The 27938-nt window shown below is 37.3% G+C and overlaps 1 protein-coding gene across 8 annotated transcripts in view; it reads right to left on the bottom strand.

The window, feature by feature from the left end:
- Cntln (centlein) overlaps positions 1-27938 on the bottom strand; it is a 253782-nt gene that overhangs the window by 18467 nt on the left and 207377 nt on the right. For all 8 annotated transcript variants that reach the window (XM_036178204.1, XM_036178206.1, XM_036178205.1 and 5 more), the window contains 5 exons: positions 17866-18057; positions 12527-12624; positions 10501-10627; positions 9298-9435; positions 8775-8960 (listed from right to left, as the gene is read on the bottom strand). In XM_036178204.1, the coding sequence (XP_036034097.1) occupies positions 8775-8960; positions 9298-9435; positions 10501-10627; positions 12527-12624; positions 17866-18057 (741 nt within the window). The remainder of the gene's footprint in view (positions 1-8774; positions 8961-9297; positions 9436-10500; positions 10628-12526; positions 12625-17865; positions 18058-27938) is intronic.

Genomic DNA, 27938 nt, shown 5'->3' with positions numbered 1-27938 from the left:
AGGAAGCCATATAGCACTGGGATTGTTTTCTTGGAGGATTTTGATTACTGATTCAATTGCCTTACTTGTTATTTGTTTGGATTTTGTATTTCTTCATGATCCAGTCTTGGTGGGCAGTTAATTTTCAGGAATTTTCATTTATTATAGCTCATCTAACTTCTTAGCATGTAATTGTTCAGAGTATTCTCTTGTAGTCTGGATTACTTCTTGGTTATCAGTCTTATTTCTCTAGTTAGAATAATAAAATCTTTTTATTTTGTTTTTCTTAATTAGTCTAGATAGAGATTTGCCAATTTCATATTTAAAATTAGCTTAGTTTCACTGATCTTTGTTTTGTTTTCTATTCTTTCTATCTGAATAGTTTCTTTTGTAGTGCTCACTAGTCCCTTCCTTCTGTTAACTTTGGGTTCAATTATCCTTTCCTTTGCTCTTTAATGTTTAAAGTTATACTGTGCAATGAGTTATGGGATCTGCATGTCTCTGGACCTCAATGCACAGCCATCTCCCACTATTTAAATGGGTGCTGGGAATTACAGAGCAAGCACTGTACTGTTACCCATGGAACCATTTCCCAGCCCCCATCTTTTGTCTTCATAAACACAGCTCATACAGAAATATTAATATACTCAGTTTCAGAAAAATTTTAAACTTGAAAATCTTATCTTAAAAGAATATAAATAACACAGATTAATTTCCTCTTCAATATTTACATTTTCTGAACACACTGATGCCACTGTAGGATTCCGGTTTTTATTTCTGCTTCCTTGATGAGGTCCACATATTCCTCATGTTGTTTCCTAGTTTCATCTAGTTCCCTGGCATGCTATCTTCTACTTCACTCATCTATCTGGGAGGACTTATCTGAATTGCTCCTCAGTTGGTAGGTTTCTCTTAGGTCAGGCTGGCCTTCATTAGTTCATCTGATTGAATCATGTCTCCCTATTCTTCATGACCCTGTCAGTTCCTGCAGTGTTTTCATGTTTTTGGGGAAGCAGCCACTTCTTCCAGCTTTCACAGATGGCTTTTGCAAGGAAAAACATTCACCAATCCATATAACTTAGAGTTTGGATGGGCGAGCAGGGGTGCCAGTGTGTGGGTACTTGCCATCAGGGTCTCTTAGTTTGGCAAGGACACTACATATTCTTGGAGGTCAGGGAGGGCTGCTGGATAGGCTTTGCATTCAGACATGGTCACTCGTTGGGATGCCAATTGCTGTTAATAGTCAGCTATTTTTTTAAAATTTTTTTCTTTATTATATTTGTGTTTTAAATTTTACACATCAGCCATGGGTTCCCCTGTCCTCCCCCGTCCCGTCCCCACCCCCACCTTCCCCCCAGCCCCTCCCCTCCATTCCCATGTCCCCCAGGACCAAGAAACCCCTGGGGATTCATTTAAACCTGGTGGATTCAGTACAGGCAGGTCCTGTCCCCTCCTTCTAGGCTGAGCATGTGTCCCTGTGTAAGCCCAAGTTTCCAAACATCCAGCTCATGCACTAAGGACAGATCCTAGTCCCACAGCCTGGATGCCTCTCAAACAGATCAAGCTATTCAATTGTCTCACTTATCCAGAGGGCCTGATCCAGCTGGGGGCTCCACAGCCTTTGGTTCATAATTCATGTGCTTCCATTCCTTTGGCTATTTGTCCCTGTGCTTTTTGCAATCTTGGATTCAACAATTCACGCTCTTGCAGACCTTGCTCTTTCTCGACAGTTGGATACCTGGAGCTCCATCTGGAGCCTGGCTGAGGATCTCTGCCTCCACTTCCATCAGTTATTGGATGAGAGTTCCAAGACGACTGTTAGGGTGTTTAGTCATCTGATAACCAGACTAGGTCAGATCAGGCTTTGTCTTGACCATTGCCAACAGACTACAGAGGATATATCATTGTGGATTTCTAGGGACCTCTCAAGCACTCTGCCTATTCCTGTTCTCATGTGGTCTTCATTTATCATGGTCTGTTATTCCTCATTCTCCCTTTCTGATCTTGATCCAGCTGGGATCTCCTGCTCCCCTAAGCTTTCTTTCCCTCAAATCTTGCCCTTCATTACTCCCACTGTCGTCCAGGTTGTTCATATAGATCTCATCCATTTCTCTGTCATTGGGTGATCCTTGGGTCTTTCCTAGGGTCCCATTTCAGTCAGCTATTTTTATGTTCCTTGATCATGTAGTTCCAATGATTAGATTTCTAATATATAGTTGGACTTCAAATGTAGGGTTGGCTCCTGATTGAAAGAGCAAGGTTGTACTCTCTGTTCAATGTTGGTAGTGGGTAGATTCTGTGTTTAAGTAAGGTTTCATTGGCTCCATAATCAGGCAGTGTCTTAAACTGTACCCACTTAGAAAGATGGAGTCACTGGCTAGGTTTTCTCTATGGATAAAGATCCTGACTTTAATCTGTGTTTGGTCAGGCCATTATAGGGTTTCTCAGTTGGGCTATCAACTGGACATTCTCTGTAGATGGGCAGGGTTGTAAATATTAGACACACATACACACATATAATACATGTAATTCTGTGTATAAATATACATATATTGCTTAATGTACTTTCCTTATCTGGGCCGACAGTGTTCCCTTCAAGAGCCTAAGATCACCTACTAACAACAAAAAAATCCCAATACCAGACATTAAGAGCCCTCTTTTGAGTTGTTGGCCAGAGCTGTCCAAGAGACTTCCAAAATACACAGCCTATTTCTGTTGCCACTAGTGTTCCCCAGAGGTAGAAGGTAAGTCCCTACTGATGAAGACACCATATACTTTAGAAACACGGCCCAGAAACCCCTTAACTGGAACTGACCTAAATGCCCTCTCCCTGAGGACAAGCTTGCATGGTACCAGAAAGGGCTATGCAAACTTCCAAAGGAATGAGGCAACTAACAGTCCTACCCAGCTATGATGTCTATGAACCACTTCAACAATCAGCATAACACGATAATACTATGGGTACATAAGAGGCACACATAGCTTGGTGGTAACCAACAGCTCTCTAACTGAACTTAAGACCCTCTTAACAAGAGATAAACCATGCCTGGCTTAATACTCAGTGCTTGTGAAATCATGGTTGTTGGAGGGGAATCTACAATCACTTATTTACTAAATTAGTATGTTCCCTAACAAAAGTCTACAAACATTTGTCCTTATACTCACAGATGAACAACAAAACAAACTCAACAACACAAAAAACAACCTATCATCCAACCAATAACTGAGCTAACGAACTAAACAGACAGTTCTCAAAAGAAGAAATACAAATTACCTAGATAAATATTAAAAATATATATACAACATCCTTCGCTATCAGGGAAATGCAAATTAAAACTTTAAGTTTCCAGTCAAAAGGGCTCTCATCAAATGTTAGTAGGATATAGGGAAATGCAGGAATAAAAACTTGGACAGCTACTATGGAATCAGTATAGTCGTACCTCAAAACACTTACAATGGAACTACTCACAGCCTGTAAGGCAAAGTAAATTCTTCCTTCCTCCCCCTAAGCTGCTTCTGTCAGGTATTTTGTTGAAGCAACAAGAAAAGTAATATAACTCCATAACTCCATTTCCTTTGTCTTCTTTTCTAGCATCTTACATTGAAAGTTAATTTTGATATTCTCACTCCTCTGTTTGAAATTATCTTCGAAAAACAAGTTTTAAGTCCACCTTAGTCCTAAGTCACAGAGTTTTAAAGTTTTTAAGTAGATAATTTTGACCACTATTTTGTCAAATCATAATTATATTATACTATATTCATGGTAGATAGTAAAAACAATTTTGCCTTTATGAATTTGTTGGATAAAGATGTAAAATAGTCTTTGTGAATGTTGTAGATGGATTTGAAAAGAAAGCATCCTTATATTTTGTCTATTTTGAATTACTGACTCTTGAGTATACTATAGATTAAACATATTCTGGGAAAATAAGTTTACTATGGTCTCATCAATTTCTTTGTATGTTTCCACACTTCCTTTAAGTTTTGCTTAACATGGTGTTAGGGACATGAAGAGGGATCACTTTCTTATTTTATTTGCAAATTACCCATATTTAGCAATATGCAATAACTCCCTTGTCCTTTGTAATGATCACCAATTGTCCCAATATCAGAGGACATTTTCAAAATGAGAATACTTACAGCTACTCTGTTTTCAATTATGATGATTTATTGAAACTAGAAAGAATAGTGTTTAGGAAGCAGTAAACTATCACAATGTACTCTTATTACTCCTAGTTTTCCAGTTTTATTTTCTTAAAGTTTTCTAGTCTTTATCCATAAGCCTTGAGTGTATTACCTAACAACTTTGATCTTGAGTTTTCATACTGATAAATTGACTACACTTTCTTTTCAGTAATATTCAAATGTGGGGGCAGGTAGGCTACTTAGAAACTCTAAAGTCACCATCCTTATGATGATTTCCTGAAGAAATTATGCATTTTTTTGTTGTTTTTCGAGACAGGGTTTCTCTGTGTAGCTTTTCGCTTTCCTGGAACTCACAGAGATCCGGCCACCTCAGCCTCCCAAGTGCTGGGATTAAAGGTGTGAGCCACCAACACCCGGCAAAATTATGCATTTTTAAAAACAACTTTTTGAAAAATTATGAAGAGGTTTGAAACCCTGGTTCTGGAAGCTCAAGGTGGAAGGTGTGGCAGGTGATGGGTCCTCTTCTCTAGGAGAATCCAGAGGTGCTGCTGGTTGACAAAAAGTTCAGAAATGTATCTATGTCTCAAGAGTATTTAAACAGCTTTATTGAGGTATAATTTATAATGTTCACCTGTTAGTTAATATATTACTAGTAAGAATTTTTCCTTTTAAAAACTTGAATTTTCCTTTAGTGATTAAGTGTGAATTCAAGTTGATTTTTACTACAGAAGTGTTTAAAACTCATAATTAAGAGAACAGATCAGTGTCTAAGTATTAACAAGTGCAAATATAAACATAAAATTGTGATGTTAACAAATGTCTACATTAAAGAAGAAAGAAGTACATATACCCTGAGCATCTAACTAGATCTTACCAAACAAAAATACGTATTGGTAATGAAACCATGCACATTTTACAACTAAATATTGTTCTTTGGCTGGTATATTTTTTTTAGTTAACAACAACAAAAGAACATTGAGAAAATGGTGCTTGGCATATGACTCTCACATACAAGCACATTAACAAGCCTATATATCAAGGCTGACTCAAACTGAGCAAATACTTCTAGAAATTTCCCTAGTGTGTTTTATCCAGTTATTAGGAGAATTCAAAGCCTCAGTTCTGCCACATATATCCAGCCCAGATGCTCAAAGCACTTGATTTCACCCCAGGGCAAAATTCCATATTCAAGACTCGATCTAGAGCAGATGGCCACTCCACCTCTTCCATAGACTGGTTGTGCCCTACAAATAAATGAAAAGACTAAAGGGAACATAGATTCCACAACAGGGCCAGAGCAAACATTAGTACTATTAAAACTACTGATAATATTTATTAAGTAGTTTAGTATACATGATATCTAACAAGCTTTGTGCAGAATGCTTTGTGATTACTATGATCCACATAAGAACTATATATAGTTATGAATAGCTCTTGCCTTTACAGTTTTAATTGGAAAAGTGGCTATAATTCGCATACAATGTATAAGTGTGTGCATCTGTCTTTCTAATCAATTCCTCAAGAATGTAATGAGACTTATTGGCTGACAGTACTATAAGGAAATTATTCATAATGTTCCTGCCCCCAAAGTAGCTATATAATATACTTGAAACAGAACAAAAATGAAAAAGTTTATAATTACATTTTAATTGTATACACCATAACTGATCAGGAGATAACTATTCTCTTATCATTGTTATCAGTAATAACAGTTGATACTTACAGAGAAGTTTTAGTTTGTTAGGAACCATTCTGAACTTTTAGCTATGATGATTTATTCAAATCCTAACCTCAGGTGTGCTCTTATTATTATTATAATCTTCCTATGGAGAGGGAAACTGAGGTATAGAGGATTACATCAGTTGCCTGAGATCACAAAGCTAGTATGGAGCAGAGTTGAACTCTGTCCTCTTGGCTACAAGGTTATAAGAAAGATCCACACAGAGGTCCTAAGCTAACTTTGAAAGGGGGTACAGAGATAGGAGGGCCTTCTGGTGGGAAATGGCAGAAACATGCCCAATATGGGTAGGAGCTGGAGAATAGGAAGAAAGAGTTGATTCCAGAGGCAAGATAACATTCAGTTATAAAAGGTCTAAAATTGATAAAAAGACAGAAGTCTAGATGTAATACAACAAACATATAAAGGCAGGAAGCCACAGAGCCTGTGCTGCCTGAGCTGGTGGCCCCTGAGCATCTCTGCCCAGGCCTAGGTCACCTGTGAAAAGATGAGAAGAGGCTGGTCCCCCTTTACTATGACCCAATTTCCTAGTCTTGACCAATACTTCTGTGCTCGGCTGCTTGTAGCCTTTGATTAAGAAAACTTAAAAAAGAGACATGATGTTAGTATCAAGCACATATCAGAATAAAACAAAATTAAAACAAATATCAAATTACCATTGGAAATTGGGATTTTTTAAAGTTTTAAATGCCAAACAAATATGGTTTTGTCATATAGATTCAATTGTTCAACACAGACAATGCTTCTATAACTTCCCGCATGTAAGTCTCTGTACCACAGGGGTACCTGGTGTCCTTGGAGGCCACAGATGGTTTCAGATCCCAGATTTACATATATTTGTGAGCCTCTTTGTGGGTACTTGGAACTGAGCTTGGGTCCTCTGCCTATGAGACTAGTGCTCTTAACCACCGAGCCATCTTTCTAGCCCCAATTTAAAACCCCAATTCTATTCATTTAGTTAATTTGTCAAATGCAGATTTGAGGTCCTATCCAATTGGGACGATGATTCAGTAGATCCAGGGCCAATATTATATATTTTGTTGAAGCATGAGAGAACAAATGATTCTGAAGTTGGTAATCTAAATGCTAAATGTCTTAAATCAAGTGTAAAAATTCTGTAAGAATACTAAACATGAGCTGTATTAGACATCCTTTTGAGACAGGTTATCACCGTGTAGCCCAGGCTAGCCTGGAAACCCCTATGTGTAGATCAGGTTGACCTCATACTTACAGAGATCCTCTTGCCTGTGCCTCCTGAGTGCTGGGATTAAAGGTATGGACTAATATGCCTGTCCTATATTTTACTCTTTAAAATGTTGTTCAAATTAAGGATCTATGAACTGTAACAATATCAAATTCATGTATCAATTATTTATACTTTATATCATTGTCAGTTAGTATAAAGGACCAATATGTCACCTTTAAGGATCAATATGACCTTTGAATAGCTGGAGTTAGAGACAGCTGTGAGCAGCCCAATGTGGGTGATGGGAACTGAACTTAGATGCTCGGCAAGGTCAGCAAGTGCTTTTAACCAGGGTGCCATCTCTCCAGTCAACTTAGTGAGGTGTAAATGAGTAATTCATACTAAGGTGGGTCATGGAAAAGAAGGCAGTGAATAGTAATATAACTTTATAGAAATACATTTAAATTTTCATTCTATGAAAATTTCTTAAGTGGAAAATGCACACCTACTGGGGGAATATGAATGTCTTGAGTGTTCCCTTTCAGCCCTGTTTCTACATTCTGGAATGCTGGCTTTCATGCACTCTGTAGGGAGAGGACCAGAAAGAGCCCTTGCTCACCAAGGACTGAAACACAGAGGGAAATGTGTATAGGGGCAGTGGGGAAAAGAACAGGCTTTCTTTCCCACTGCAAACCATTTTAAAGTCATCATTGAAGGTCAAGAGGATTACCATTAAGATTTCACATTTCCAATGCAAACTTAATTTAATTAGTGATCATTATTGCATGCCTATTCTTTTCAAGACTATGTACTATGGTACATGCTGTGGAAATAAAGATGAGTAAACTATTGTTCCTGCTATTAAGGAAATCACCATGGTTTAGCTAGCAGTGACAGATGCTTACTAACTACATGACAAAGAGTAAAAGGCACTAAGTGGAATTATGGACACTTTATAGGGGGTTAAACAGGGTGGGACCATCATGGCCTCTCTGGCCTCAATGGCGACTGCTGCTTCTGAAGCCAGAGAATATCCTCAGAGGCTGCAGATAAGGAGGAAGAGTGATGAATGTATCTTCCTCCCCTCCAGGGAGCACTGCTTAGCAGGTTCTTTGTGTAGCTCATTTATAAATCTTTCTGGGATTCTTCAAAGTTTAGGTAGCATCTAGATAATGAGCCATCAGTTATGTGCAGGCACTTTGCTACCTTTATGTTCTCCTAAGCCATTTGATACTTCTCTGGCTATAATCAATTCAAGCACCCCTTGGTTTAACTGAGCACAGGAGTATCTTTGTCTTTGCTTGGGTGATTTTAAAACAGTGGAAATGACTTAATTCCTTTAAATATATCTTGATTACTTGACTACTACCATTTCATTATTAAACTAATGTTAAGAAAGAAATACTAACAATAGGCTAAATGATTTAAAACTCAAACCATAAAATCTGTTACAGAGAAATTTTGAACATTGTGGCTCATGAGGGAGGAGAAAAGGTTTTGTGGATTAGTAAAGCAAGAAGAAAGCCAGGAGCACCTGTAATCCTCATGAGGATCAAGGCAGGAGAACCAACAGTCTGAGGCCAGCTGAGCTCTATATAGTGAGATCGCCCCCAAACAATAACGAAGACAAGCAAGGAACTTGATGTTTCTGCCAAATCCTCAGGAGGAGGACAACGACTCTGACCGAAGTAAAGAGCAAGTGAGGAAGCCATCCATGACTCAAACCTTCACAAAGATGAGGAACTCTTCTATCTTCTCATTGGCTGCCAGCAGTTTCCTCTGCGCAGCTCCCAGGACCTGTTCACTCTGCAGTGCTAAGCCTTGGAGCTGCTCCGCTGCAGCTGTCTCAACCCTCGTCATGGCTGTCTCTGTGTCACTCACTTTTGATGTGAGGAGACTCAGCTTGAGGTCCTGCAGCAGATTGACAGACACAAAAGGAAAAACCATTTCATCAACAGAGTGGGAACATGAGCTAGACAGATCAGACAAGAAAAGATTACATTATTTTAGACTTGGCACTTACTTCTGCTTGGGTACAGGTAATCCTTGCTTTTCTTTATTTTGCTAATCCAGCACACTCATTACAGTAAAGCAGTCTTAGTGTTTCATGTAGTCATACAGTACTCATTATAGTTATGTGGCATTTTTAAGTAGTTCACATTGATTTAGGGAGATAAAGGGTGATTGTATTAAAAAGGGGAACCGTGTCACTATATTCGGATCTCCATCTGAACGTTTGGAAGCATACCTTTTTCCCTAACTCCTCCTTAGTTTTCTGATACATCTGTTCATACTGTGACTTCTCTTTCACAGCAACATTAAGTCTTTGCTTTAGTGAATCAACTGATACCTTCTTGTTGGAACATTCTTCAGTTAATGTCTTCACCTGCAGTAGAAGTTTAAAGGTAATTACTATTAGTAAATGCATTATAATAGTGTACTGTAGTGTTTCATCAGAAACTGGATGAGTCTAATTGCATTGACTGTCTCATAAAGTTTATCAAATTCAAGTAGTCTACTTGTAGTGTTCATGTTATGAAGAAATTAGCAATCCTTAAGTCAATAACCAAACTAAAATGTATGGAATGTATAATACAATAATGACATTCTTTATACAGCTCAGAGAATAACAGAAGAAACTGTTTTTCATTTTATGTTTAATGCCACTAAAGAAATAATTATGTAAACAAGGTTTTTAAAGCTATATCTGAATGAAGTGAAGGTAAAGTAAGGGGTCTGACAAGATGACTTGGTTAAAAGAACACATTGCTCTTGCAAATAAAACAGGTTCAACTTCCAGGACCCACACGACAGCTCACAACCATCTGTAAACTTCAGTTCTAGGGGATCTGCAACCCTTTTCTGACCCCCATAGGTACTAGGATGCATGTGTTGCACATACATATATACAAGCAACAAAACACCAATACAAGTAAAAAATGTAAAGCTTTGTGAGTTGCATAAATAGTATTGAAAAGAATTTTAAACAAAATCTTTTTAGTTTGGGGTCATATATTATACAACTACCTTAAAAAAATTCCTCTCCCATGTATACTAAATTAAGTCTATGGAAGAAAACTTACAGTTTTTAAGGGCATTTGGTAGTTATTAGCATAAGTTACAATGGTATATTATCCTGATTCTGTCCTTATAAATTGTAGGTTTAAATAACATAAAAAATAATTGGGCCATCATTATATACAACAGAAATGCTAGAGATTTTAAAAATTAAACGTTTTCCTGCAGGACAGCAAACAAACAGGCAGACTCTGTGGGTATATTACGTGTGGAATTTTGGAGTCTTGAATTCTGAAACAAATAAAAATGGCATAACTTTATAACTGTTAATGTATATCCTGCAAGTATTTTACATAGTTTGTATAATATTAAACATTTATGTTAAAATTAGTACAATAGAAAAAAATTTATCAGTGAACACAAAAAATGGTACCTTTTTTTCAAGACTTTCTAACATTTCACTAAAATTCTCATTACTTTCTGAATTTACTTTTTGTCGAAATTTCAAGTCCTCGATCAGGTGTCTTTTCATATTTATATCTCTCTCCAACCGAGACATCCTAAAGGAGAGAAGATTTTAACAGGGGCAGAAAATATCTTGATATATGGTATCCATGGTCATGCCCACTGTTAGTTTTGAAAAGCTCATATTAATGCCACTATGTTCGTAAAATAAAATTGCATTGAAATAAGTATCTAAGTATCATGTTTTATCAAAATCCATAATCTGTTTGTGAAATTGTTACTATTATATATTTGCATTATAGCAAAAGAAAGATTAATTGAAATCATTATAATTTATATAATTTGTGACAACTGAGATTATGCTCAAATTACATCTTTGCATTGCTTAGAAACATTGAAGTGATACTTAGAGACCATGAAAATCAACAACACTGTAATTTGGATTAAAATGCAAAAATCTTATAATATACAAAGAAACTAAAATTAGACATACTGTTTGATTCGTTCAGTTGAGATTGAATCCACCTATCAGTTTAGTTGAAGATAGTGACTATTATTAAATGGTAACTTCAGTGGTATCCACTACTGATCTTGTAACTATGGCTGATGATCTGAATGGCAGTAGCTAATGCTGATTAGATCTTGTTATACATAGCTGCTAGTATACATTTGTATGTACTGACTCACTTCATGAATTAAGGCTATTAGACACAAGTGCAGAGCCAGTGGATGAAGGAGCCAGGACTCCATGTCTTCCCAGACTCCTCAACAGGAACCACTAAGCAACAGTGCCTTTGATCTAGAAACTTCAAGACAGCTTCAGGTAAAAATAAGATTTGTTTTCATTTGGAAGACTCAGGAGACAGGCTTTCATGCTGTAGTCCAGGCTCGTGTCAATTTTGTGGCAATCTTCTTGCTTTAAGTCTTTCTAACACTGGAATTACCGGCACAAGGCACTGCACTCAGCTAGCAAGCCTCTGTCTAAGTTTTATTTATTAATATCATGCAAAATAAAGCTTCACTCATAATTCTGCCTATAGGTAGGCATATGAGGAACTTATCAAGGATGTGTGCTATCTAAACATATTATCACATAAAATCTTTACTAAAGTTATAAAATATAGAGAAAGAGAACCACTTTTGCTCAATGTGAGAGTGTATTTAAACTCCTTTTAAAATGATATATACAAAAGAACCTTTATTTTTATAAGCCAACAAAACCTTCACATTTGACCTTGGCTTTATAAACCTAGGAATTAATTCTATACAAGTACCAATTGATATATTCTCTTAGTCTCAGAATTCACAATTGTAGGTTTTGTTTGCTCATAAAGCCATTTATTTATATTTATTCAAATTATGCAAAGTGAAATCTAGTTTTATATTTTACTCTAATTAAAAACAGCAACCAGATGCCAGGCAGTGGTGGAGCATGCCTTTAATCCCAGTACTCAGGAGGCAGAGGCAGGCAGATCTCTGTGAGTTCAAGTACAGCCTGGTCTACAGAGCAAGATCCAGGACAGGCACCAAAACTACACAGAGAAACCCTATCTCGAAAAGAAAAAAAAAAAAAAAAACCAGATTCCATCAATTATACTCTATGTTGTATTCCTTAAAATTCCACTTTTTGTAGTCTTAAACATGATATTGAGGGGCTAGAGAGATGACTCAGTGGTTAAGAACACTGGCTGCTCTTCCAGAGGACCTTGGTTCAATTCCCAGCACCCACATGGCAGTTCATAACTGTCTGTAGCTCCAGTTCCAAGGGATCTGACACCCTTGTACAGATATACATGTAAGCAAAACACTAATGCACATAACATAAGAATAAATAAATCATTACAAGTCTTTAAAATAAACCCCACATGATCTTAAAAAGTAAAATTCTATTGTGAAAGAGAAACACTGGAATTGTTTATTGTCGTGGAATGGTAAGGAGATGTTATGACCACAAGGTGGCACCAAATACAACAGATAGAAATATGAAATCCTACTTTTCATGCATCTCCTTTATGTGTTCTTCCTTCGCGAGGAGTTCCAGTTTCAGAGACTTCACATTTGATGTCTGCTTAGTGAGTTCATTAGTTGCATTCTGGATTAAAATAAACATAACTTCAATTTATCTTTCTATCTTGATCTAAAACAAAAGGCACTGCTTTGGGAAAGAGTTGCACATTTATTTTAATTATGCTAATAATGACTAAAATGTACTTTTAATGTTGTATTTGATTTTTTTATATTTTACAATAAAGATAACATATTTACAGTAAAATCATTATATAGCATGCAAAACCTTATTAGGAACATGAGCCATAGTATAGAACTCAAATATTTTAATGGGAAATATGAATCGTTGGAGTAAAATGTAATTATGTAATCAGGAGTCTTAATGGCTCAGTAAGACAACTTAAAATGAATGACAGATTTCCCCACAAACTGTAATTGAATAAATATGATCACAGATAACTTGCTGTGATCACAGATAACCTAAAAAGTACGACAGCTGTTTGCCAGTTCTTTGAATCTGGTCTCATCTGTGATTTGCTTTCACCAAAAGAACATGGCTGAAATAACACATGTGAGTTTAAATCTAGACCTCAAAGCCCTGGGCTTCTGCCTTTTCCTTCTTGAATTGTTGCCCTGGGGTCACCTTGCAGGAAGCCAGTTCCAAGGCCAGAGGAAGAGTAGCAAGGTGCTGCAGCCCCAGCCATTTAAGCACCTGACAGACCTGAGTATGAGGGCCGTGTTGCCTCTTCCAGCCTGGCAAACAAATCTTAAGACTGCAAACATACGAGGGAACCCAGAATGAACAGCAAAAGAAATAGTGCACAATAAACTGTAGTTGGTTAAAATGTGAGGATCATCTGTTCAAGAATACTAGACGACTGAATTTCATTAATACTAAATTCCTCATTGCTTGAACTTACTAAAAGTAGTAATTGCTACTTAAGGATTTACACAAAGTGACTGGATTCTCAAAGTGGATTAGGTGTTTGAGGTATTTCTTGTTATTCACCCCTAGGAATCGAGAACCCACGGTATCAAGACAGCTAGCGTGCGTCTCAATGAGTTCCAGTTAAAGACACCGTCTGCAGCACCACTTAGTCTTGTTGCTATCTAAACTTTCCCATTCATAAAATGTTGTTAATACACTCAAATGAATACATCATCTAAGTTCAGAAAGCATTAAGCAAATACAAACAGAATAAGCTGCCATGGATCTAAGAACATCTGGAATTTCCCTAATACTTCTCTGTGTGTGTGTGTGTGTGCACATCCGTGTGTACAGTGACTGAAGGGAGGGCAGGGGGGCCTGTGGGAGCAGGTTCTTTCCTTCCACTGTCTAGTTCCTGGGGAGCAAACTCAGGACATAAGGCTTTACATAACTATCTTCACCCCAAGCCATCTCACCACTTCCTCAGTAACAGTTCAAAACTACAATGAATTACTTTTATTATAACTATTCCTCAATTTAAATGTTTGATTCCAAAATTTTTTAATTTGAAAAGATGATATTATTAAGGTAACTAAGAGTTAATTTCAGCAGGCCAACTGTAAATGTAGCAAATGTAAATTTAAATTTTCAAATAATTTTAATTTTTATATGAAAAATTTTAAACTCGAATAATTCAATATGGCGTGGCTTTTAAATGTTATAAATTTTGAACAAATGTGCGTAAATATAAAATTTCACTTTATTGCATATTTACAGTGATATGTAATATTTCTAACTTTGCCAGAATAAGGTGCTTCAAAGTAGTGAATTTACAAAACGGTTAAAACTGTACTTAATAATTAATATTGAATTCTTTCTGGAATGATCCCTTACTTAGTAATTTCCAAGTGAATCATACACAGTATATTACTAACTAATATACATCACTATACAGTGTCATGTACTTTTACAGACTATTACAATATATTTATTTTGATTCTCAACAATCCCCCAAAACCTTTTACTTCCAATTCTATATCCATATTAACATTTTCAAACTTTGTTTTGTTTTTCTTTTTGAGACAAAATTTCTCTGTGTATCCCTGGCTGTCCTGGAATTCACTCCATAGATCAGGCTGGCCTTGAACTGAACTTGGAGATCTACCTGCCTCTGCCTCCCAAGTGCTGGGATGTCTCTCTGACCTAATTATACCTGCCTAAAACATCCATTCTGTCCTTAAATATGCACATTGCAAACTTGTTTCTGAAGCATTTTCCACTGAGAAGTAAAACAAATGAGCTTAGGACTTTATTTAAAATGAAAAGCAAAGGGAAGCATGTAAAGTCTGAAACTATCTTCAAAGGAATATATTAAGTAGATTTTAAGATAGTCATTTAATTCCTTTCTGTTTTGAGACTTAGAGCTATATTTTATGTAGCTAAAAGTGCCGAATCCATTACTTGTGGGTAATGGAGGATTAATGAACTAAAAATTAAACGATGCCAATATTGTCATCATTTCCTAGAAAGAACTTCCATTATTTTAGCTATTATTATCTACCTCTGTATCTACCTCTGTGGAGTACCTTGAGGAAACATGCTTAATGGGGCCAAAGAAGACAGAGCAAATACTCATGAGCTCTGCAGTGGAATGAATGAACCAGTTCCTGAAAGTATATAAGAAATTTACAGAAAAGAGAAGTGTTAGAGAAATGGTCTATGTAGCCCTTTAATAGATTAAATTCTCAACAATGTTCCTAAACATCAGTTAGAAATGACTTAGTTCCTAGTTAATCACCATTAGCAATCTGACATTTGTTATGACTTAAATTGTGTCCCCGGAAATTATATGGTGAAGTTCTCATCAGTGCTTCAGAGCATGCTGCATTTAGAGATATTTCTTTAGAGAGATAACTCAGGTAAAATGAGGTAGGTCTCCACAAGGCCCATATCTAATCTGGGGGGGGGTGTCTTTGTAAAGTGAGACACAGGGATCTTTGAAGGAGGGCCATGTGAAGATAAAGGCAGAAGGCTGCTCTCTACAGGACAAGAAACAAGGACTCACAAGGGAGGAGAGTCAGCATTTTGACCTTGCCCTTCCGGCCAGCAGACCTCTAAGAAAACCAATGTTTTTGTTTGTTTTCTTATTTTGAGACGGGGTCTAATTATGTAGCTCTGGCTATCCTGGGACTCAGTATATAGAGCAGGCTGACTTCAAACCCAGAGATCCACCTGCCTCTGCCTCTGCCTCTAGAGTGCTGGGATTAAAGTCACATGCTATAGGTCTGACTGAAATGTTTTAAGTCGGCCAGCCAGTCAGTGATATTTTCTTATAGCAGTCTCAGCAAACTCATTTGAAAGAATATTGAAACAAATTTTGAGTAGAAGAGACTATTATGTACTTAAATTTCTTCCAGAAAAACATCTATACTAAAACATAAGATAAAAAAATAAGACAGGATAAAAGCAAACATTATCCTTTTGGTCTCTCAACAGCTCAGCTGTCCAAAGACTCCAGCATTCATTCAACCAAGCTGCTGGATGCCTTCTCATGTCCCATCTTTCTATCTCACGTTCCCTCTGAAACTAGAAGACATTTATTTATACGCAGGTAAAAATTGCAATGTAAATATCTTGTCTCACAGATATGGGCAAATTATGTTTGACCACATTTCAAATTTTAATTGTTGCAATATTTGGAGCAAGCAAAACCAAATACGTCAACTATAATTCAACGTAAAGCTATTACAACTAAAAATACTTAGAAGTCAGATGATACTGGTCTACCATTATATTTTATCTTGGTGAAAAGTTAAATTAGGAACATAAATACTCAAACTATATAAGAGAACTGTAACTCCACATCTATATAGTATACAATTAAAGACAAGTGTATTGGCCCCATCTTCTGGTACATGAAGCCTAAACACTGAAACATTTAATTTATAAACTGTATTTATATTCCTGGGGGAAAAATATGTTTTAAGAGAATGCACATGCTCCCAAATGTGTACAATTTTGCTTTACATTTCTAGTATGCATGTTCTCCACATAAAAACTGTCTCAAGGTGTTATCTAAGAAGCAGCTAAATTAATGCCCATTTCATGACTAATTATTACTAATGAGATAGTATAAACAATGGCTGGCCTACATTTTACCCTATTTCTTTCTACTTAAACCCCAGCTTAAACCATCATACTCTGGACTGGGCGATGGTGGTACACATTTTTAATTTCAGCACTTGAGAGGCAGAGGCAGGCAGATCTCCAAATTCAAGGCCAGCCTGGACTACAGAGTGAGTTTGAGGACGGCAGAGCTACACAGAGAAACCCTGTCTTGAAAAACAAAACCAAAAATGTCGTACTCTGGACTTAGACTAACTCTGCATCTGCTTGATAGGTTCATGTCCTACTGCTTTAGTCATAGTCAGTTATGCTAATTATAAAGCACTCAATGCATTTACAGTTAAGAGTTTCCCATCTAATGATGTTTATCATAGCAACAGTCCTATATCCACTGTTGTCAACTTCCAGCCAGCAATTCTCACTGAAGAAAATTATTAAATATGTGAAAAATAATTAGTGGGTTTTTGTTTTGTTTTGTTTTTCAAGACAGGGTTTCTCTGTGTAGCCCTGGCTGTCCTGGAACTTACTCTGTAGCCCAGGCTGGCCTCGAACTCGCAGAAGTTTGCCTGCCTCTGTCTCCCAAGTGCTGGGATTAAGGGTGTGCACCACCACTGCCCGGCTAATTAGTTTAAGAAGTTGTTTAAACATATGGATCTTGTTTCTTATAATTCTATTTAAACTAAGTGAGCCTTACTTTTAGGTTACTGACAAGTTATCTGGAGTTAGATATAATTCTTTATAGACAAAAAGGACTCTCCTTAGGACTCCCCCCGCCCCCCAGGTTTATCTTGCTGTGGACATTGGAACAGTCCATCTTTGATTTTGTTGGTTTTTTTCTCCCCATTTTCAAACTTCTCTCCTTTGCATTCCGATTTCCAACCAACAACTAAGTAATTAAACCAGTAGCAAGTGTAGAGGAAAACAATTCTTATTTTGTTGATGAAATATATTTGAAAAGATTCTATTCATCTGGACCGATACTCAGTGAGCAGCATGGAGCTGAATATTAAAGCAGAAGCTAATGGCTACTTTCCACTAGCTGCTAAGGTAGGATACGGTGCTTATTAGTCTATGAAAAGACAAAAATCCTAAAACAGAAAGAGAATAGACCTACAAGACTTGAATGACTAAGTCAGATGCAATATTCATGTTTTTGAAATATTTCATCATGATGACCTTTATTGAACTAAATTAGAATCAATTAAATATATTTTAAAGAATGCAGTAACTCATGAGATGTTTTTGTACATAGCATACTCTGTATATAATCACCTTTAGTTTACACTGTAATTGCTTTATTTCCAAATCCATGCTCCTTGAAGGACCCAGTGTGGTAACTTGTATCTGTGGGGCCATTACTCTAGAAACTTCTTCAGCCAAGTTCATGATGTCAGATGAAGACTCCAATTTCTTCAGCAAATCTTCTTTTTCTTTTCGAAGTCCAGCCAAATCAAGAGTTAACTTCTTTAAAAGAGAAAGACATGGAAGTAATCTAATATTGTCAGTATAAATTGTACTGGTTGGTCTTTCTCATAGTGACCGTTGCTTTGCTCCTACACACATGGGTGAGCCAGACACACTCACACTCACAGATTTGACAACTCTGACTTTGGGGAGGCTGTACTTGGTCAGAGCCAAGCTGGAGCAGGACAGGATAACAGATGTTAATGTGTATTCCACTGGGTAGATCTTACTATCCTTGGTAGCAGCCAAAACACTTCTCATTTAGCAACAGAAATGCTAAGTCCAATTAGCAGATGAGGCTTGTTAGGGATTTAGTTAAAATAAATAGCATGAAAACAAACTCACTCAGTTTTATCTACTTGATTGATAACTGATCAGCAATATTTATAATGCTGAGATAAAATCACACTAAAGTTTCTACATCTGACACTTAAAAAACATATTTTTGCTAAATCATGTATTGGGAATGTTTCAAAGAATGAGTGAAAACAGTCCCACCTTAGTGTCAGCCCCTGTTTTTGTCAATCCACTCAACAGAACCTCAGCAGACAAAACGACAGAGCAACTCAGAGCACTGTGACAGTAAGTGCACCTCTGTCTTTTGAACCCCAAAGCTTGTAAAATGGAGGTCTTACACGAGGAACAATTACACGAAATGATTCTGAGCTCCCGCTGAGGACAAGGTCTTTCCTTGTTATGAATTTCAAGTAGGAGTAGCAAATGATGCCTCAAGTAACTAAAGTGTATAGTAATAGAAACATGTGATATGCTACACCAAAAACTATTTAAGCACAACTTATAGAAACTCCCTCAATAAATTCATGTTTAAATGTGTGCTTGTATATAGAAGCACACTCTGTAAAGATGAACACTTACTACAATGAGTTCATACCTAAGCTTCAAAGACTTGACAAAAGAGCATTGGCAAAGAATGTTTTAGCTTAAAAACTATTATTTTGTCCATATTTTAGCCCATCATCCAATTGTAAGTTTCTACAGATATTTCAGGACACATTTATTTATAAATTGCACTTAATAATCTGGAACTCTTCTTGGTACAACCCATACTCTCTCTACTGCTTCTCTATGTCCAATCAATGTCCAGTCCTGTACATTATGAAATACTCATTTTCATTCTGTTCTGTCACTTACTCAATGCAAACATTTATATTCCACTGGGACTGCAGCTAGAGCCCTCTCCCTGTGTTACCATCCCCAACCTTCTACCCCATCTTCTCTACTTTCTGCCTTGCTAAACCAACACTATGTTATTACCTCACTGAAGTCCTACCAGGGCACTTCATGGTAAGAGAATAAGGTCCATCTGTTCATAAGTAATAGAAGATTTGGCTTCCATTTGTGTTCCAGTAGATGTTACCTGAAGTCTTGCCTACCACACCCTATCAGAAACTCAACACACAGTATTTAGCTGGGCTACCTTGGGCCTTTAAGGACAACTTGTGATATTTTTTAAACAAAGATCTTTTTGCGATTTATTTATCTTTTTATTTAGCAAAGCAATGTTTCTATTCTCTTAGCTCTCACAGCAAAATGCATTGTCCTCGTCTGTGAATCCTAGGAGATATTAACTATAGATAAGAATGGGTTCTACTGTTATATTTTAATACATTTGTCTAATGTATTTTGATCATGTTGACCCCCATACCCTCTCTTGTCCCCCTCCCTCCAATCTCTTTTCTCTTCCTAACTAGTGTCCCTTCTACCTTCAGGTCTTTTAAATTAATTAATTAATCTATTTATTTATTTATTTATTTATTGCAACCCAGGGAGATTAACTAGCATTCCTCCTAGGGCCATGGTTGATGGATTGTTGATAGATGCACCAGCAATTAATCAGTGGCTACACCAAAAAAGAAAATAAATGCCTTATATATCTTCAGGGAAGGGCAGGGTCTCATTAGCCCCTCCCCCTCTTCGGTGATAATGCTGGCAGGTCCACTCTCATGCAGATTTTATCAAGAATGCAGTGACCTGAAGATAGCTTTCTCCAACACTTTCCTTCAGGGGCTACACTCTTTCCACCCCTTCTTCCATGATGTTCCCTGAGCCATGGAGGAGATATGGTCAGTTGTGAGTCTGCAATGTCCACACCCACTGTAGAGAGAAATTCCTATCACTAAAGCTCACAGCAGCACTAATCTCTGACAGTGAGTTACTCCCACAGCTACACTGAGCTGGGGTGTGCAATTCTCAATTCTCCCTGTTACTGAATCCCAGCAAATTCTAAAGCCATGAGAGATGGCTGTGCTCCTGTCAACCTGTATGTTCATAATCTAAATATGATGTCAGAACTGAAAGAAACTTCTAAATTTTTCCAAATTCCCTATTTATAGTACAAACCATACTATCAAAACAACATATCAAGTGAATATTTTATTTCTAATACTTGACTTATCACAATACAAATTAAAACACATTATTGATAATAATGGGATTTTACTGAGACAGTTTGTACCAGAGTATTTTTAATTTGGATGCTAACGTTATGGATATAAATTAAACCTTTGTTATTTCCTCTTGTGAAAACATAACTCATGGCCACAGTTATTAGTGGACTCTCATGTAGCACAGGAGAGTTGGTTCAATTAGGCTCTGTTCTTCCTACAAACAACCCAAGGTTTTCTTTAACTTGTTATAGGTATAGGACACCACAGCTCTGTTCCTTCTATGTTAGGAAATTCTAACACCACAGATGTGTCTCTACTGAAAAAAGATCAACCCAATAAATATACTTCTTTAAAGGACCTGCATACATACATGTCAAAATCAATTTAACAATATAAAAGGTATTAAATGAAGAAGCAGTAAGATTATGGAGAGAATAAAAAGAACACTGTTTCATCAAAGTAAATAATACTTTGGGCTGGGATGTGTATATATATATATATATATATATATATATATATATATATATATATATATATATATATATATATATATATATATAGTTCAGTTGGTAGAATTTCACAGGTATGAGGCCTGAGTTTGATCCCCAACACTGCATCTGGAGGTTAGCATGTTTTTATTTAGGAGGATCTAAATTGGAAGTCATCCTCAGCTACATAAGTGAAGCCAAGCTGGGGCATATGAGAGTTTGTCTTAATTCACACACATAAACACACACACACACACACACACACACACACACACACACACACGATTAAACAGTATTTAAAATTTATTTTAAATAAATAAATAAAATATTTTAAATAAATAAAGACTGAGTCTTTAAGGTATCTTTGTAATATTTGTTATATGTAGAATTACCTCAGAATTTTGAACAAATTACTTGGGCTGTCTTCCAACCTTTTCTCAGCTTAAAAATTCAATATACTTGATAAATTCTATAGACAACAAGAAGTGGACATAAATGTCATGTGCTTATACCTGGTTTGTCCTGTGAGAACCACTTTTTAGGCAGCCTTGTTATAAAGACAGCATGCTATACAATCTGCCAAATAAATTAATGTTATCCTGAACAGTGCTATAATTTTGTTATTAGTAGCATGATTTAATTTTGTTCTTGTCTTTTCATCTCTAACCAAAAATTTAAAATATTTATGCTCATCAGACTTAAGAGAATATAACACAGATGAGAGCCATAATTTCTTTTAATTCTCTAGATCTAATGCTCCATATATAGGGTCATTTCCTCTTTTAGGAATAGAGATGACACCTATTTAATGAAAGCAGTTTTGAGGACAGAATTTTAAAAGTCTCCACAAACTACTTCATAGACTTTAAATGGGCAGTATTAGTGGGAGCACTACCACTCTGTGGTTGCTACCTTCAAGAGCCTGGGGATATGTTTTAAATCTGAAGACACAGATTAATAGAGTTTGTTTTGCTTAGTGAGTATATATAATAATTCTATCATTTGTCTCAAGACTGAGCTTCAGCTTAGGATCCCTGTGAATTGCTTGCTTATTAAGGATCCACTCCTCTGCGTCTGCGCCCTCCAGTACCACAGTCCTTCCATTGTCTTCTGAAATTCGATTTCATTTCAGTGTTATCACCAATTACAATAAGTATTGAGATATAATAACATAAGTATGGTCAAATATTTCTAACTAAAGGTTACAATATAGAACTTAACACTATAGCTTTATATTAGTTACTACTTGTAAATAATTTATTAAATACAACACTGAGATAGAACTGATGATCACTATGTTATATTAAGCAAATGAGACTGTTGTGGAGCAGTGTATTCTGGGTATGACATGGTCATTGTCCTCCTGAACTCCACAGCTATACATACTACCTGAAGGACTGTAGTAAAGACTGGGTCCACTAGCATTCCATCATGGAAAAGAGGAGGGACTCAAAAAGCGCTATCCTTTCCTGAGGATTATAGGCAGTGAATTGTTGATGGAAGGAGGGTCTTATAATGCCATGCCCCTTCTTGAGCATATACAGACAGCAAAGCGAGAGAAGGAGACATTTTTCTTCAGTGGTGTAGCTACTGATAAGTTGCCATGCTACTACTGCAGGTAACTCTTCATCCATGTTCCTATAAGTGACCATATTAAACTCACTGGTTCACCCAGCTACATTTCAAAGAACTGCTCTTTGGTCTGCCATAGGTGCCCAAGCTGGGGAGAACAGACATATGTCTCCCCAGGAAAATTTCACACGAGAGTGTGAGTTATTGTTTGATTTCATTCACAGGTGGTGTCTGCAATAAAGCTGACGTCACAGAAGGGAAAGCAGAATGGTGGTTACCAGAGACTGAGAGAAGCAAGAAAGGCAAAGGGTCAATGATGGGTACTAAAGTTTAGTTGGACAGGAGTAAAAAGATCTGGTGTATACAGCAGGTGACTAGATCTTATGATAATGCACTGATTATTTCAAAAGACTAGAAGCAAGGATTTTGAATATATATACTATAAAGAAATGATAAGTGATTGAGATACATATATTTAACATAATTTAAGCAAGATCTAATATATTGAAAAACACATGGTACCCTATACACAGGTATAGTTTGTATATCAAATTATTATATTTAAATTAAAAATATAGACCACTGAAAAATTCTCCAAAAAAGGTAAAGAAAACTCTTTAAGTAACTTTGAGAAGCTGTACATCTACAGAACTATTCTTAAGTAATGAATCCTGTGGCAGATACAATTCTTAGATAACTCTAATAAACCATGTCCTAACACTCTCCTCCTTGCACAGTGTTGGGGTTTGTTTATAAAATGGGCTAACACTATAATGGTTATATTGTTATGTTAATTACAAAAGGATTCTGTGAATGTAATTAGAGCTCCTAACCAAGTGACTTGCAGTTAGTAGTGTCCTGACTGGTCTTAATCTAATCAGGTGAGGCCTTAGAAAAAGTCCATGGACTCTTCTTGAGAAGGTGATTCTCCCATTGACATGAAGTGAATTTCCATGTCAGAGAATTATGCATAGAGCTACTAGGAAAGAACCTGAGGGAGGTGAATTAGTTACTCACATGTTGGTGGGATAAAAGACCCTTCAAAGCAACTTAAAGAAGAGCTTATTTTGAATCACAGCACAAGGTTACAGTTAATCATGGGTGGTGTGCAGGCTAATTTTATGTCAACTTGATATAAGCCAGAATCATGTGGGAAGAGGACACCTCAATCAAGAAAACACCCCTACAAGATTGGTCTGTGAGCAAATCAGTATACAGCACTTTGCATGGCCTCTGCAGCTCCTGCCTCCAGGTTCCTGCCTCAAGTTCCTATCTTGACTTCCCTAGACAGACTATAAGATTAAAGAACTCACTTATTCCCCAAGTTAATTTTTGTCACGGTGTTTTATCACAGTAATAGAAGCCCTAAGACATAATTGGTACCGGGTATTGGTTATTGCCACAACAGACCTGACCATGTGTTTTTGGGAGGACTGTGGTAGTATTTAAACATTGGGCTGGAAAAGCCATTGAATTCTCAGAGCTCAGCTGGCAGTTTTGTTGGAGCTTGGAAGATAAGAATGTTAAGAGCAATGCAGAAGATGGAAACCTTACTTGTTAAGTTTCAGAGGTAGGTTAGAGTCCTTTAAAGACTCAATCAGGACTTTTCAATAGTCTGAATTAGTAATCTGTAGTTCTGGTCGGCTGGAACATAAGAATCAGCTGTGATTAAGAAGAGACCATCATCATTGAGGAGAGTCTTCTGGGAAGTGTTTCCTCAGGGTCAGCACAGAGATGCTGTGGTCTACAGAGCCAATCCTGTACGTTGTGCTGGCTGCCAAACTTGGTAATGTGTTGAAGTCTTCCAGATGGTACTGGTTTTGAAGGTGTGAAGGGCTCATGGAGCATCTAAAGCTTGGCACCATGTAGCAGTGTTAGATACCCTTGAGAACCCAGGACAGGCTACTGGTGAAGGTGGCACACAGTTGCAGAGACTCCAGCAGTTTAGAGATGCCAGTACTATTGGATAACAGAAAAGGATGGCAGCAGCCCTGGGCCAGAGCCAGCCTGAACCTAGAAGACATGACTATGTGCTGTGGCAAGGCTTTTGGAGTCTAGAAGGTTCTGAGTCCCAGAAGTCTAATTTCACTGTTGACTGGTGAACTATGGTCTGCTTTGTGACTGTACCATGATTCTTCCTTCTTGGATTAAGAATGCACATAACTCTTTTTTTTTTTAAAGGAACAGGAAGTTGAGAGACTTTGGGGTTTTTACAGATATTTTGGAGTTTTACAGAGAGTTGTGGGTTTTAGAGAGAGTAGGGTTATTTTAGAGAGATTCTGGATATTTTAGAGAAACTCTGAACTTGAAATAGACTTTGGATGTTTTAAAAAAACAGAAATTTTAAAGTCCTTGAATTTTTATAAGCTGTTGGATTTTTATGTTAGAATGTTCTACTCTGTGATATTAATATTCACCATGCCATCTTGAGGACAAATGGGAAAGAAAAGATTTTAGTTGAATAGTGATACATGTGTGTCAAAATGACAAGGGGACAATTGTGCTGGCTAGTTTTTGTAAATACAACACAAGCTAGAATTATTTGGGAAGAGGGAACTTTAATTTAAAAAATGCCTCCAGACATGATCTAGGAACCCCAGGTAAAACACCGCCCACTGTTAGCTAACAATCCTGAAAACCTGTACAATAACCCCAGACTGTATCCCTCCCTCAGGCACCATACTAAGATCCACATCCCTGGAAGCCTTATGGGAGGCCAGGCTGGTCCTAGGTAAGACACTACCCACCAAACACTAAACCCCTTTAAGTCTGCCCAACAACCCCAGATTGCACACCCCTTCATCTCCCCACCTCTGGCTCCAAAACCTGGTTTACAACTTCAAAAGAACACTTCTGCTTTACTAGAGGCCAGGCTGGTCCTAGGGACCCCAGAGGCCAGACCAGGTCTAGGGACCCCCAGTCTGTCCCCGCCTCCCCTAGGCTCCATATCCTGGTCTATAATTTCAAAAGAATACTTTGGCTTTATAAGAGGCCAGGCCAAATCTAGGGACTCCTAGCTCCCAAAATCCCAGAGGGGATACCCTACTAGATCTGAAGAAATGGTAGTCACCAGAACCTTTGGCCCTTTAGGCCAGAAGACCAGAGAGGAAAGAGAAACTAAAGAACACACATCTAACAAAGACAAACCAGGAACCAATACCAAGACCTATAATAATCCCAAATCCAGATGCATCAACACCAGTGTAAGAACACAATAACAGAAAAGGCAATATGGCATCATGAGAACCCAGCTTTCCCACAACAGCAATCCCTGAATATTCTAATGAAGCTGATGCACAAGAAAATGATCTTTAAAATAACCTATGAAAATGATAGAGGTCATTAAAGAGGATATAAACAAATCTCTTAAAGAAATTAAGAAAAAGACAAACAAAAATTTGGAAGCAATCAATAAATCTCTAAAAGAAAGCCAGGAAAAAAAGCAACAACAAACAAATAGATAAAGGAAACTATTTAAGACATAAAAATGGAAATAGAAGCAATAAAGAAAACACAAACTAAGGCAATCCTGGAAATGGAAAATCTGGGTTAACAAACAGGAACTACAGATGTAAGCATCACCAACAGAATACAAGAGATGGGAGACTGAACCTCAGGGTTTGAAGACACAATAGAAGAAACAGATTCATCAGTCAAAAATATGTTAAATCTAAAAATTCTTAACATAAAACATCTAAGAAATCTGGGACACTAGGAAAAGACTAAACATAATAATAACAGGAGTAAAAGAAGGAGATGAAACCCAGCACAAAAAAACAGAGAATATATTTTATTTAACAAAATCATAAAAAAATTTCCCAACATAAATAAGGACATGCCTATAAAGGTACAAGAAACTTATATAACACCAAATAGATTGGATCAGAAAAGAAAATCCCCTTGCCACATAATAATCAAAACACTAAATATACAAAACAAAGAAAGAATATTAAAAGCAGCAAGGAAAAAAGGCCAAGTAACATATAAAGGCAGACCTATTACAATCAAACCCCTGTTCTCAACAGAGACCCTAAAATTCAGAAGGGCCTGGACTGATGTCTTGCAGACTTTAATGGACCATGGAGGCCAGCCCACATTATTATAACCAGCAAAACTGTCAGTCATCATAGATGGAGAAAACAAGATATTTCTTGACAAAGTCAAATTTAAACAACACCTATCCATAGAACCAACCCTACAGGAAGTACTAGAAGGAAAACTCCAAGTCCAGGAAGTAAACTACACCCACAAAAACACAAGCAGTAGATAATCTTACACCAGAAAAACCCAAAGAAGGGAAAAACAGAAACAACTATTACTACTACTACTACTACTACTACTACCACCACCACCACCACCACCACCACCACCACCACCACCACCACCACCACCACCACAATAACAGGAATTAACAATCAATGGTTGTAACAGGAAACTTAAAAGGTCTTATTAATGAAACCAAACCCGAGGCCAGTTATTGGGGTGAATGCTGGAAGATCAGAGAAGCAGAACAAGCCATGGCTATCTCACCTTGCTAGTTCCTCAGGTGATCCTTTTTCCTCAGGCTGGAAGCTTCTGAGTCCTCCTCCACATGAATCTCAGCTGAACTGTGTTGCTCCAAAGCCTGAACGCTTATCCAGCCAAATGCTTAACTAACTAAACGCTTAACTCCTTTAGTTCCTGGTCCTCACGCCTTATATACCTTTCTCTTTCTGCCCCCACTCCCTGGGATTAAAGGTTGGGATTCTGGGATTAAAGGTGTGGGTCACCATGCTTAGCTGTTTCTAAAGTGGCCTTGAATTCAGAGATCCGGCTAGCTCTGCCTCCCAAGTGCTGGGATTAAAGGCGTGTACCACCACCACCCAGCTTCTGCTATGGCTTACTCTTCCCATTTTCTAGCCACCATTTGTGGCTCTGTATCTAGTGGCTGGCTGTTCTCTGACCCCAGATATGTTTATTTCGGGGAACACACAATATTTCAGGGAACACAATAACACCACAACTGGTCATTAATATCCTGATATTTTTTCTGTCAGCTTAGCTGCTGCACATGAATCTACTGATATTTTCATTATCATCTGCGGCTCCACAGTCCTGCAGTCAGTGCCCACTGCTGCAGCTGCAATCAATAGGTTTAACTTAAGTCTCTACCTTTCTATATACCAACAAAGACTCAGAAGTCAGATGTGGGGGTGAAAACCTGCTAGATCAGAGAGGATGAGAAGCAACCAGCTGACTTTGCTTTTTGGCTTTGACAAAATCCAACACCCCTTCATGGTAAAAGTCTTGAAGATATCAGGGATACAAGGCACACACCTAAATATAATAAAAGCAATAGACACCGGTTGCCAACATCAAATTAAATGGAGATAAACTCAGAGCAATTACACTAAAATCAGAAACAAGACAAGGC

This window comes from Onychomys torridus, chromosome 2 (assembly GCF_903995425.1).
Source record: "Onychomys torridus chromosome 2, mOncTor1.1, whole genome shotgun sequence".
NCBI lineage: Eukaryota > Metazoa > Chordata > Mammalia > Rodentia > Cricetidae > Onychomys > Onychomys torridus.
Note: the sequence above shows the minus strand (reverse complement) of the source record. Positions and strands in the feature narration are given on the sequence as shown.